The sequence below is a fragment of the Rhinatrema bivittatum genome, chromosome 1 (genome assembly GCF_901001135.1).
Source record: "Rhinatrema bivittatum chromosome 1, aRhiBiv1.1, whole genome shotgun sequence".
Classification (NCBI taxonomy): domain Eukaryota; kingdom Metazoa; phylum Chordata; class Amphibia; order Gymnophiona; family Rhinatrematidae; genus Rhinatrema; species Rhinatrema bivittatum.
In genome coordinates this window covers 261,819,981-261,832,556 of record NC_042615.1, presented here as the reverse complement: position 1 = coordinate 261,832,556, position 12,576 = coordinate 261,819,981, and the positions used below count along the sequence as shown (strand labels likewise).

General features: G+C 44.8%; 1 protein-coding gene across 2 annotated transcripts in view; it reads right to left on the bottom strand.

Annotated features, from left to right (window-relative positions):
* Positions 1–1,156: 1,156 nt before the first annotated feature.
* Positions 1,157–12,576, bottom strand: part of C1H20orf27 (chromosome 1 C20orf27 homolog) — a 162,155-nt gene continuing 150,735 nt past the window's right edge. For both annotated transcript variants that reach the window (XM_029594186.1, XM_029594194.1), the window contains exon 6: positions 1,157–4,146. In XM_029594186.1, the coding sequence (XP_029450046.1) occupies positions 4,046–4,146 (101 nt within the window). In that variant the 3' untranslated portion in view covers positions 1,157–4,045. The remainder of the gene's footprint in view (positions 4,147–12,576) is intronic.

Sequence of the window (12,576 nt, the reverse complement as noted above, 5' to 3'; positions counted from 1 at the left end):
CTCTTCCATACACACACACAAGCTCCCTTTCTCTCTCACGCATATACCCTCACACAGGCTACCTATGTCTCTTTCTCACACACCCCCCTTCACACAGGCTCTCTCATACATACACAATCCCTTCACACAAGCTAGCACCCTCACACACACGATCCCTTTTTCATATACACCAGCTCCCAATCTCTCTCACACATACACACTCCTTCACAACCTCCTCAAAAATATATAATTGCGATGGAGAAGGTACAGAGAAGGGCTACCAAAATGATAAAGGGAATGGAACAGCTCCCCTATGAGGAAAGACTAAAGAGGTTAGGACTTTTCAGCTTGGAGAAGAGACGGCTGAGGGGGGATATGATAGAGATGTTTAAAATTATGAGAGGTCTAGAACAGGTAGATGCGAATCGGTTTTTTACTCTTTCAAATAATAGAAAGACTAGGGGGCACTCCATGAAGTTAGCATGTGGTACATTTAAAACTAATCGGAGAAAGTTCTTTTTCACTCATCTCACAATTAATCTCTGGAATTTGTTGCCAGAGGATGTGGTGTGCAGTTAGTATAGCTGTGTTTAAAAAAGGATTGGATAAGTTCTTGGAGGAGAAGTCCATTACCTGCTATTAATTAAGTTGACTTAGAAAATAGCCACTGCTATTACTAGCAACGGTAACATGGAATAGACTTAGTTTTTGGGTACTTGCCAGGCTCTTATGGCCTGGATTGGCCGCTGTTGGAGGCGGGATGCTGGGCTTGATGGACCCTTGGTCTGACCCAGTATGGCATATTCTTATGTTCTTATGTTCTCTTCCCCTTATGCATCTGTACTCTGCCTCTCACTCCCTTCCCCAGCATCAATTCCCTCTTCCTCTGCATCTGCCCACCCTGTTTCTCTCAGGTAACCTAAGCAGGAGAAACCCATCCTGTGGGTTGTCAACCATGATATATGCTCTCTGACCACTCATACATGTTAATTTAATTTGTAAAGGAAAATGTAAATGTAGCATACTACTGTAGCAATTTTCAAAAGCCCATTTACTTGCAATTAATTTAATGTGGGTAAAACCTATTGACAATTCAAATAGCATATATTGTAGCAATTTTCCTGGAGATTAGCATAGTTTCCCAGTGTGCTTCAGAAATCAGGACAAAGGCTTGAGACTGAGCTAAAAACACTTTTATTAACACATGTCATGCAGCTTACAAGGTAATTGCTTTCTGCTTGTGTTTGGAGCCTAACACCTTTGTGGTGCTGTACCCAAAATCTGGAGTGTAGTATAAGAAGAACTGACTAGTAGGAACACAAATAAAACCTGCTCAAGACTACTAGGATATGTTCCTGAAGGCCATTACAATCAGCAGCCAGCTGATTGTAATGGCCTTCAGCTAGTGAATAGTTAATTCAGCTATTGAAAACAGATATTTAAGCTCTTAAATTTGTTTTGGTTTGTGCTGTGATGAATAAACCTAGGTAAATACATTTTTCTGGATCATTCTTGGAACCCAGTATCAAAACGTGGATGCATTCTTTGTGCACCGTGGCCTACGAGTATGGATTTCTGGCATGCGTGAGGCAGTTGTAGTTTTTCTAAATGGCATTCTTTTACACCTGTTTTCATTAAAATATGCATTATCATTGTCACAGTATCTTACCGTGGTGCTTTCAGCCCTATTTTGTCACTAGCAACTCCAGAATATTGTGTGTACTAAGAAACCAAGAATGGATAAAATGTGACAATGTGCATTAAGTTTGATATTTGATGTCAACACTGCAAAACAAATCTATTTTAAAATAACTGTTGAATAAATCTACCTTATAGCAGCTGGTGCCTAAACTTGCTTATTTTAGAATTATTTTCAAAGAGCAGTTATACCTGATTAAAATACTAGCTGCCTGTCTTCTCTTACATTAAGCTGAGTTAGATGAAACAATTTAATTATACCGTGGGAGTTTTATTTTCAAGAACTTTGGCAAAGACATAAAATGGTAGAAACAATATTCCAGATAGTGCTCCTTTGAGACTACTGTACCAAATTAGTGAATAATGTTCCATTGCCCTTCAGTGTACAAGAAAACAAATTTAGACACACAATGATTTCTTAAACCAGTCTAAAACATGGATAAGGTTACAATGTTGTATCCAGTCAAATGAATAAATACAAGGCCTTATAAAAAAAAAAAATGAAAATTATATAAAGGATAAATCCATTCCCTTAACCTTAAAAAATACACAATCTCAACCCTCAAGAATTCCACCAAAAAATCTGCTCGCTCAGACTCAAGATTTCCTAGAATGAGGTGTTAATGCTACTATGAAGCTTTCTCTTCTACACACATATTGCCCTCTCCCCATGCATGCCACCATTCCTGGGTGCTAAATCAGATATGTTTTTCTCATTCCTTTTTATGTTTTTGGTTTTGTTTTCCCTGGCTTTCCCTTTCTTTCCTTTAGTTTCTTCCCTTTCCACCTTACCTCTTTATTGCTTCTTCCCCAAGCCTCATTCCCTTGTCTCTTCCTTTTCTCCAGCCTCTTCTCACTCTTCTACCTCCCTTTCTGACCCTTTCACCCTTCCTCCAACTTCTTTCCTCTTTCCCTTCATGTGCCCTGAGATCTCTTCCCCTTCCTTCTCTTCCTTTCTCTCTATAATAGAGCTTTCTTTTCCCAGGTCACAGTAGCAACATCTATGATCTATTCCTTAGCTGCCCCAGGCCACAGTAGCAGCAGTTGCAACACTGCCCTGCTTGTAAAGTTAAGACTGCTTACATTTAGTAAGCATGAGCTAATTCTCGAGGGCTGTAATCTGCCACTGACTGTTCTAAGTACATCTCAGAAAGCAAAGAAACAATGCATGCTAATACACCTGTTTGCAATTTATGTTAAAAAGTGTTGTACTTTACAAAAATAGCTATTTTAATTCCTAAAACTGAGTAGAAATAAAAACACAAAATTTCATATTTTCTGCAAACAAGCTAAAATATATAATGTTCCAAATTAAATGTTATTTTTCTCTATTCTTGCTAAAACCAAAAAATATACATATGAATTCCTCAGATACTTCTCAAAATTAAACTATATTCTCATTTATAATATATTTTCCAAAACCAAATGTCCAAAAAAGAACATTTAAATGCAGTAAGATAACAAAAAGTACATTACAGCAACTAAAGAATTTAACATTTTTTCAAGCTGTCACAGTTAAATACAAAGGCACTGTGCCATGGTATTAGAGAGAACATGGCCCATCCTCCCACAAATGTTATATTCTATGATGAACTGTCATTTAACCATCTGACAGACTGATTTTAGTTCATTCTATCATTCTCCCCGAAATGCAACTGATATTAACACTACTGATTAAAGACACTATATGGCTAGCAGCAAGATTTTCTGCATTTCAGGAAGGCAATAACTGCTTATTCCATAACATATTTACGAAGATTTGAAGGATATTTTCAGAAAACAAATCTATTTATGAACCTATTACTTTAACAATAATTCAATGGTTGATCAGAAACTTCATGGATATGTTTAAAGGAAGTGGTTAGGCTAAATACAGAATTCTAAAAAAAATCAATTAGCAAAAGGAAAAGAGAAACCATAAATGAAACCAAGTCTAGTATTTTTCATATATAAGCTAAAATTCTAATTGTTTACTGTATGTATGTGCCTCACATTTGCATACTTCATGTAAAATGTAATTCAAGGCTGAAAAATACTATAATTAGAAAGCCTAGACCGTGTAATGGTGAAGGCTGCTATTAGAAGTCATGCCAGTACTGGTATATACTGCCAGTACATGCTAGTATCTCAGTACATACCAGAAAATCAGGTGCTTTTAATCCTTACATTTTAAGCATGTTGTAGAGTTTTCAAAACCCTTAACAGCCAATAATTTTGTTTTAGAAAAGCATGGTATTCAGAGCCAATAATACAAACTCCATCATGTTCACAATGCCAAAACTAAATTCTTCAAATCCCACTCCACTATTTTTTCAAATTGATTTAAACTAATGGACTATGCTGCTCTCTGTCATGTGTCCACATTCCATCAATCAGATGTGTGTCCAACACCGTGATCTGAATCACAGTCCCTCTCTGAGCCAATGCATTTGACTCCTTCCAGCAGCATAGGAGTTCCATGGTGCTTATCTATAAGAAAAAAACAAAACAAAACAAACTTGTACTTGTGTCTCTTGAAGTACTTTAAGATAAACAATTATGAATCAAAAGTTTCAAATTTTACATTTAGGACAACTTTAAAGCTACTATAATGCACTCACAGCTCTTAGAGCTTGTAAGACACCTATTCATTACTACATTTAGCCTTATTTAAACAAAATAGCTCAACAAAGACTCTCATTCCATATTGGTTCACAGTGTTGCACTATTTTAATGGAGAAATTACTTACCTGATAATTTCGTTTTCTTTAGTGTAGACAGATGGACTCAGGACCAATGGGTATAGTGTGCTCCTGATAGCAGTTGGAGATGGATCAGATTTCAATCTGACGTCAGCCCTAGTACATATACCCCTGCAGGAAGTGCAGTGCTTCAGTATTCTCCTCGAAAAGCATTGTGGATATATGTGTGACTGACTAATTTGAATAACTTGATTAACTTTATACCTTGGTTAACTTGATTAATTTGAACTGGTTGAACTGGCTATAGCTGGAGACCGCCAGTGCCCTCAACCGAGAAGCATCGACACCCGGTTGGAAGGGTGTCCTAAAAAAAGGAAAGCATGGCTTACCCTTGAATCAATCGCTCCCGGGGATGTCCCCCGAGAATTCCATGAGTAACGGCAGCCGTGGGTGGGATGCAGAGTCCATCTGTCTACACAAAGTAAAATGAAATAATCAGGTAAGCAATTTCTCCATTTCCTAGCATGTAACAGATGGACTCAGGACCAATGGGATGTATAAAAGCTACTCCCGAACCAGGTAGGAGGCTGCCCATGACCCACTTAGTACTGCCCTTGCAAATGCTGTGTCCTCCTGAGCCTGAACATTCAGGCGGTAAAACCTGGAGAAGGTGTGGATGGAGGACCATGTTGCCGCCCTGCAGATCTCGGCGGGTGATAGCATCTTGGTTTCCGCCCAGGACACTGCCTGGGCTCTAGTAGAATGAGCCTTGACTTGTAAAGGTGGTGGCTTGCCTGCTTCCACGTAGGCCGCCTTGATGAAGTCTTTGATCCAGCGGGCTATGGTTGCTTGCGAGGCCGGGTCCCCCTGCTTCTTCCCGCTGTGAAGGACGAATAGATGATCCGTCTTTCGTACGGATTTTGACCTTTCCAGGTATCGGACTAGGAGCCTGCCGACATTGAGATGTCGTAGACTTCGAGCCTCTTCCGAATTCTTATGCTCATCTGGTGATGGTAGCGAGATGGTTTGGTTGAGATGGAAGTGAGACACCACTTTGGGAAGGAACGACGGAACTGTGCGTAACTGGATGGTTCCCAGGGTGAGTCTGAAGAATGGCTCCCGGCAGGAGAGTGCTTGTAGCTCGGATGTATGACAAGCTGAACAGACTACCAGCAGGAAGGCTGTCTTCAATGTTAATAGTCAGAGAGACAGGCCACGGAGGGGGTCTGAAGGAGGTTCCTGCTAGGAAATCTAGGACCAGGTTGAGGTTCCCAAAGAGGCACCGGCCACTTTAGGGGTGTTCGGATGTGCTTGACTCCTTTCAGGAAGCGGGAGACATCCGGGTGAGAGGCTATGCTGCCGCTCTCACTCTTGGTTCCATAGCATGACAAGGCCGCCACCTGTACCTTGATGGAGTTGAGGGACAGTCCCTTCTATAGTCCGTTCTGTAGGAATTCCAAAATCGCAGGAATTTTGACTGAGTGTGGTATGATGTCGTGGTCCTCACACCAGGATTTGAATACTCTCCAAATCCTTATGTATCTTAGGGATGTGGAGAACTTGCGTGCTCGGAGTAGTGTGTCAATTACTGTCCCCAAGTATCCTCTCCTCCTTAGGCGAGTCCTCTCAATGGCCAGAATGTAAGAGAGAATCGAGCTGGATCCTCGTGGAGAATTGGTCCCTGTTGGAGCAGGTCTCTGTGTGGAGGTAGCAGCAGGGGGTTCCCTGCCAGCAGTCTTGACATGTCTGCGTACCATGGTCTTCTTGGCCAGTCTGGGGCCACTAGAAGTACTGGCTCCCTGTGGTGTTCTAACTTATGGATGATCACGCCCAATAGGGGCCATGGCGGGAAGGCATATAACAGAGTCTCCTGTGGCCAGGTCTGTACCAGGGCATCGATTCCCTGGGACTGGGGTTCTTGCCTGCAGCTGAAGAAACTGGGCAGCTGGGCGTTGGCCCAGCTGCCCAGCTGCCCATGGTTGGGGAACACCAACCATGGACCCAGGAGGTCCATGGTTGGTGTTCCCCAACGGTTTACTGTCAATTGGAATGCTGTGGTTGACAGTTTCCATTCTCCTGGATCCAGACTCTCTCTGCTGAGGTAGTCCGCTGTGACATTGTCTTTCCCGGCAATGTGGACGGCCAAGATCTCTTGAAGATTCACTTCCGCCTATGACATTAGGGGGTCTATTTTCAGAGACACCTGTTGGCTTCTGGTTCCTCCCTGATGGTTGATGTAGGCCACTGTTGTGGCGTTGTCCGACATTACTCTGACCGCTTTGCCTCGAAGTCTGTGACCAAACCTTAGGCAGGCTAGTCTGACTGCCCGGGCTTCTAGGCGATTGATATTCCACCCCAACTCTTCTTTGTTCCATTGTCCTTGGGCGGTTAGCTCCTGGCAGTGTGCTCCCCATTCTCGAAGGCAGGCATCTGTGGTGAGTAGGATCCAGGTTGGGGAGGATAGTCTTGTTCCCTGGCTCAGATGGGCTTCTTGTAGCCACCATCGTAGTTGGGCCCGAACTCTGTCCGCGAGCTGAAGTCGTACGGTGTAGTTCTGGGACAGTGGATTCCATCATAATAGTAGTGAGCGTTGTAGGGGTCTCATGTGAGCCCGTGTCCATGGGACTACTTCCAGTGTGGATGCCATGAGGCCGAGAACTTGAAGGTAATCCCATGCTGTGGGGCGAAGTTCGCTCAACAGGGTTCATAACTGGGTCATCAGTTTTGATTTCCTTGTCGGTGTAGGATGACCTTGTCTTCTTTGGTGTCGAACCGGACTCCCAGGTATTCTAGAGATTGGGAAGGCTGCAGGCAGCTCCTGTTTGTGTTTACCACCTACCCGAGACTCTCCAGTAGAGTTTTGACTCTGTTGGTTACCTGGTGGCTTTCCACTGGAGATTTCACTCTGATCAGCCAATCGTCTAGATAAGGGTGCACGCAGATTCCTTCCTTCCTCAGTATTGCTGCCACCACCATTATGATCTTGGTGAACGTCCGGGGTGCAGTGGCTAAACGCGCCCGGAAATGGTAGTGACGGTCCAGGATCGAGAAGCGTAGAAAACGCTGATGCTCTTGATGGATCAGAATGTGTAGGTAGGCTTCTGACAGATCCAAGGAGGTAAGGAACTCTCCCTTATTACCGAGCGTAGGCTTTTCATGCGGAAGCGGGGAATCTTCAGGTAACTGTTGACCGCCTTGAGGTCCAGGATAGGTCTGAACATTCCTTCCTTCTTGGGAACGATAAAATAGATGAAATAATGGTCAGAGGGAGGGAAGTTGACCGCCTTGAGGTCCAGGATTGGTCTGAACGTTCCTTCCTTCTTGGGAATGATAAAATAGATGAAATAATGGTCAGAGGGAGGGAGGTGGTGGAAATCCAGGTAATATCCCTCTCGAATGATGGATAGGACCCACTTGTCCGAAGCTATCTCGACCCATCTTTGGTAGAATAGGGCCAGTCTGCCCCCCATGGCTTCTCCCTTTGGAATGGTCGGCTGATCTTCATTGTGGGGTGCGGCTGGGGCCTGGGCCCGAGCTGGCTCTACTTTTATTGTGCTTGTTCCAAAAGGACTGGCTCCGGCCTGCGGGGCGGGCCGCTTGATATGAGCTTCTATATGGGTTGAAGCGCTGTGATCCTCTGCCTCTGGAGGTCCAGGGGAAGGATCACTGGTTTCTCTTATTCCTGTCCTCCGGTAGCCGCAGAATGGGGACACGCCCCACTTGTTGGCTAGTTTCTCTAGTTCACTCTCAAACAGGAGTGATCCCTTGAAAGGCATCCTTGTGAGTCTCGTTTTGGAGGATGCGTTGGCTGACCAGTTTCAAAGCCAGATTTGTCTTCTGGCTGCCACGGCGGATGAGACTCCTCTAGTTGCCATGCGTACCAGATCCGAAGCGGCATCTGCGAGGAATGATGTGGCTGGTTCCAGGGCTTCCCCAGGAGTGTTGTTCCTGGTCTGCACTAAGCAGGCGCATGTCACCACGGCACAGCAGGCCGCGATCTGTAAAGACATAGCAGAGACAAAGGACTGTTTGAGGATAGATTCCAGACGTCTGTCTTGAGCATCCTTGAGTGCTGCTCCTCCCTCCACTGGGATAGTAGTGCGCTTCAAGACTGTGCAGACCATGGCATCCACTTTCGGACAAGCCAGGAGATCTTTGGCGGCGGGGTCTAGAGGATACATAGCTGCCAGAGCCCGGCCCCTTTTGAACGTGGTTTCTCATGGCCATGAGTTGGGTCCCCTAGGGCATCTTCGCACAGGGCCGTGGCCTCCTCATGCTGTGCAGCTCTAATATGGCATGATGGGTAAAGGCCCTGAGCTTTGAGTTTAGTTTCAGGTGGAGCCATGGTTTGTGCGTCGAAGATGCACGTGTAGGTTTAGTGCGCGCGTGCCGAGTGATGTACGCGCTGTTGTGAGCACGGGTCGAATTTATGCGCCCAGCCCAGTGAGCGCGTGGCTATGCGCTTCGTGTGTGCACCCAGCACTTGTGTGCGTAACGTTGTGCGCACAAGTTATTTGTGCGCACGGATTGAGACGGTGGACAGGGCGGTGAATGGGGCCAAAATGGTGACGACGACCACGCGAACAATATGTCGACCACCTCGGAGGGTCTCCACGTAGGAGGGCCCTCGGATCTGACCGGGGTCTAGCCCTGCTAGGGCCGATTAACCCGGTGGCACTGGTCCCGGCTGGCGACCTGTGCATCTCCTCGAGCTTCGGAGAGCAGAGATTTCTACCTTACCTTGTCCCGACGCTTCCCAGTTTCGTTCTGGGCGGTCTCCGGCTGCGGGGGGGAGAGGGAAAATACCTTCACCGCCGCGCTCAAGGAAAATACCTTCACTGCCTCTCAGCCTCACCCGATGTCGGGGGCTAGGTCCCCGCCAAAGTTCGGCCGCCGGACAGAGGCTCAGCTCTGAGGGATCGCGGAAATCACCTCGGGAATCTCGACTGGGGGAGGGACCCAACGGGTGTCACCGCAGGAGAGCAGAGCTCGTCTGTAGAGGTAAGATTTCTTCTTAGTTTGGATTTCTTTGGTAACATTTATTCTAACGCTGTGCTAGCGTGCATAGAGTCCCTAACTGCTATGGAGATGGAAAATACTGAAGAGCTGCACTTCCTGCAGGAGTACAGACGGTCGTTCGGAACATCTCATCGGTTTACATTAAAACGGAATGCAGCGAACAGGCTTTACATAAAACAATGAACTGAAGTGATAAAAAACAATGAACATGTATATATACATGTACTAGGGCTGACGTCAGATTGAAATCTGATCTGTCTCCAACTGCTATCAGGAGTACCCTATACCCATTCGTCCTGAGTCCATTTGCTACACGCTAGGAAACTATGTTTTTAGTGTCTCAAAAATCACAGTTAATACTGTACATGTACTTGTTTGGCTTTTGTTTTTGTACTCAGACTACAAAAGAAAGATTGTTTAAAATGAAGCCAACAGGATTGTTAAAACAACAATCTGAAAATCTTTAAAAGAAACCTTGCTATTAAGTGTTATCTTTTACCATTTATTTGATTGTGAATAGCATCTTTTTTAGCTTGTTTATTTTTATGTTTTAAACATGTGAATATTTTAGGATTAGCTGTACTGTTCTAAAATGGTTGACAATCGTTTTAAACTATTGTACAGCAAATATGAGATAATGTAAAATCCACAGGAATGTAACAAGAATTGGCTGAGCAGGCTAGTGCACACTGATTGCTCCAATCTGGAAACACTATAGATGTAAACATGTTGGCGATTTTCCGTTTTCACATCTTATGAATCCTGAAAATAGCCAACATAATAAAACGGTTCTCTGTATTTGAGCTTGCCAAAAAAAAGGCTACCTATAAATTTCTGTTAACTCAAAATAATGCAGCTCATCTAATTATGGGCACAAAGTACAGAAAGTAATCGACATTAATGAGCTGGCCTTATTCTTCCAGAATAAAATCTCCAATACCCTGGCTAGATTACCAACTAACCCTAACATGCTGTCTCTAGATCCCCCCCCTCCACTCGAACCTAGAGGTCGGTTTGGAATCCTTTGATCCTACTTACGCCATAGAGGTGGAAACCCTGATAAAAAGAATGAAACCCTCCTCTCACCCTCTAGACCAAATCCCATCCAAACTCCTGATTCTCATTCCAGAATCTTTCTCTAAACATCTAGCAGATATTATAACTGCTCTCTCTCACAAGGAATCTTTCCGGACGCTCTCAAATTGGCCACCCTTAAACCCATCCTCAAAAAACCGAATTTGGACCCGGATGATCCCAACAACTACCGCCCCATATCAAATCTGCCGTTTGTAGCCAAGATCATGGAGAAAATCGTAAATAATCAACTCTCAAATTACCTGGAGGAACATAATATTCTACACCTGTCACAATACGGATTCCGAAAAGAACACAACACTGAAACTCTCCTCATCTCGCTCCTAGATCAGCTATACATTGGCATTGACAAAGGACAGTCATTCCTCTTATCTCTTCTTGACATCTCAGCGGCTTTCGACACTGTAAATCATACTACCCTTATAAACCGGTTATCAGAAATAGGAGTCACAGGATCCGCCCTCAGATGGTTCGACTCTTTCCTTAACAGAGGCTACAAGGTTAAAATCAATAACAAAGAATCCCCTCACACCAACTCCCCATTCGGAGTCCCCCTGGGCTCCTCATTATCGCCCACTCTGTTCAATATCTACCTACTCCCTCTATGCCATTTACTCTCAAAATTAAAACTGAAGTTCTACATTTATGCAGACGACGTTCAAATTTTAATCCTCATATCTAACTCACTGGATTCCGCTCTCAAAATATGGGATTCTCACTTGCAAATGATCAACCTCTACCTTTCAAGCCTCAACCTGGTGCTTAACACTAACAAGACAGAACTCCTGCTCTTCTCCCCAGAAGGTAGTCCCTTCCATCAACAGCTACACACCAACACACAAATTTCCCACGCAAGAGACCTTGGAGTCATTATAGATAGTCACCTGAGCCTAAAGAAATTTATAAACCACATGACGAAGGAGGTCTTCTACAAGTTACAGGTACTCAAAAAACTCAAGCCGCTTCTCTTCCATCATGATTTCAGATCGGTCCTCCAAGCCATATTGTTCTCTAAGGTCGATTACTGCAACTCCATCTTGCAAGGTCTTCCTGCTACCACAATAAAACCCCTCCAGCGGCTTCAAAACGCGGCTGCAAGAATCCTGACGAATACTAATCGGAGAGAGCACATCTCTCCTATATTAAAAGATCTTCATTGGCTCCCAGTAAACTTTAGGATTCTCCATAAATCATTTACAATTATTCACAAAAACATTCACCATCAGACACCTCGAACTGCTACACCCTCTCAAACTTCACTCTACAGCCAGACCCTTAAGAGAAGCCTACAAAGGATCCTTACACGTTCCTCCTGTTACGAATGGGCTCAGGCCAGGAGTGGTGAACACCACTAACAGGGGTGTTTCAGGATGGAGAGAGGCAGGGTTGCAGAAGACTCTTGATACTGGCTGGTGTAGGCAGGAATGAGTGAACCTTATGGCAAGTGGGAAGGTGGAATAGGCAAATGGAGTCTTATACTGGCTAGAAATATCAGATACCAGATGCATGGAGGTAAAGGTGAACTCAAATACTGAAATAGCATGGAGGTATGTGTGAAAGTGAATGCAGGTAAAAGTGTACAGAAAACTGGAGCTGGGTGCTGGTAAGGATGAATTCAGGAGGTGTGCAGGTAAGAGTGATAGTGGCTGGAGGTATAAGTGACTGAGGTGAGGGAATCTGGGGAAACAATACTGACCAAGAACTGGACAGACAAACTAGGACAGTACTAACACGGAACATGAAATATAAAGCCCGAAGGCAGCAGAACAAGGCTGAAGGCCCTAAGGCCACACACACACAGTAAGGCAAGGCTGAAGGCCCTAAGGCCACACACACACAGTAAGGCAAGGCTGAAGGCCCGTAGGCCACACACACACAGTAAGGCAAGGCTGAAGGCCCGTAGGCCACACAGCAGGCTAAAGGCCCGTAGGCCACACACAGCAGACAGAGGGCCCGTAGGCCACACACAGTAGGGCTGAAGGCCCGTAGGCCACACACCGCAGACAGAAGGCCCGTAGGCCACACACAGTAAGCTGAAGGCCCGTAGGCCACACACCGCAGACAGACAACAGACCGGCTAGAGCAGGGAGCCCAAATGAGCTCG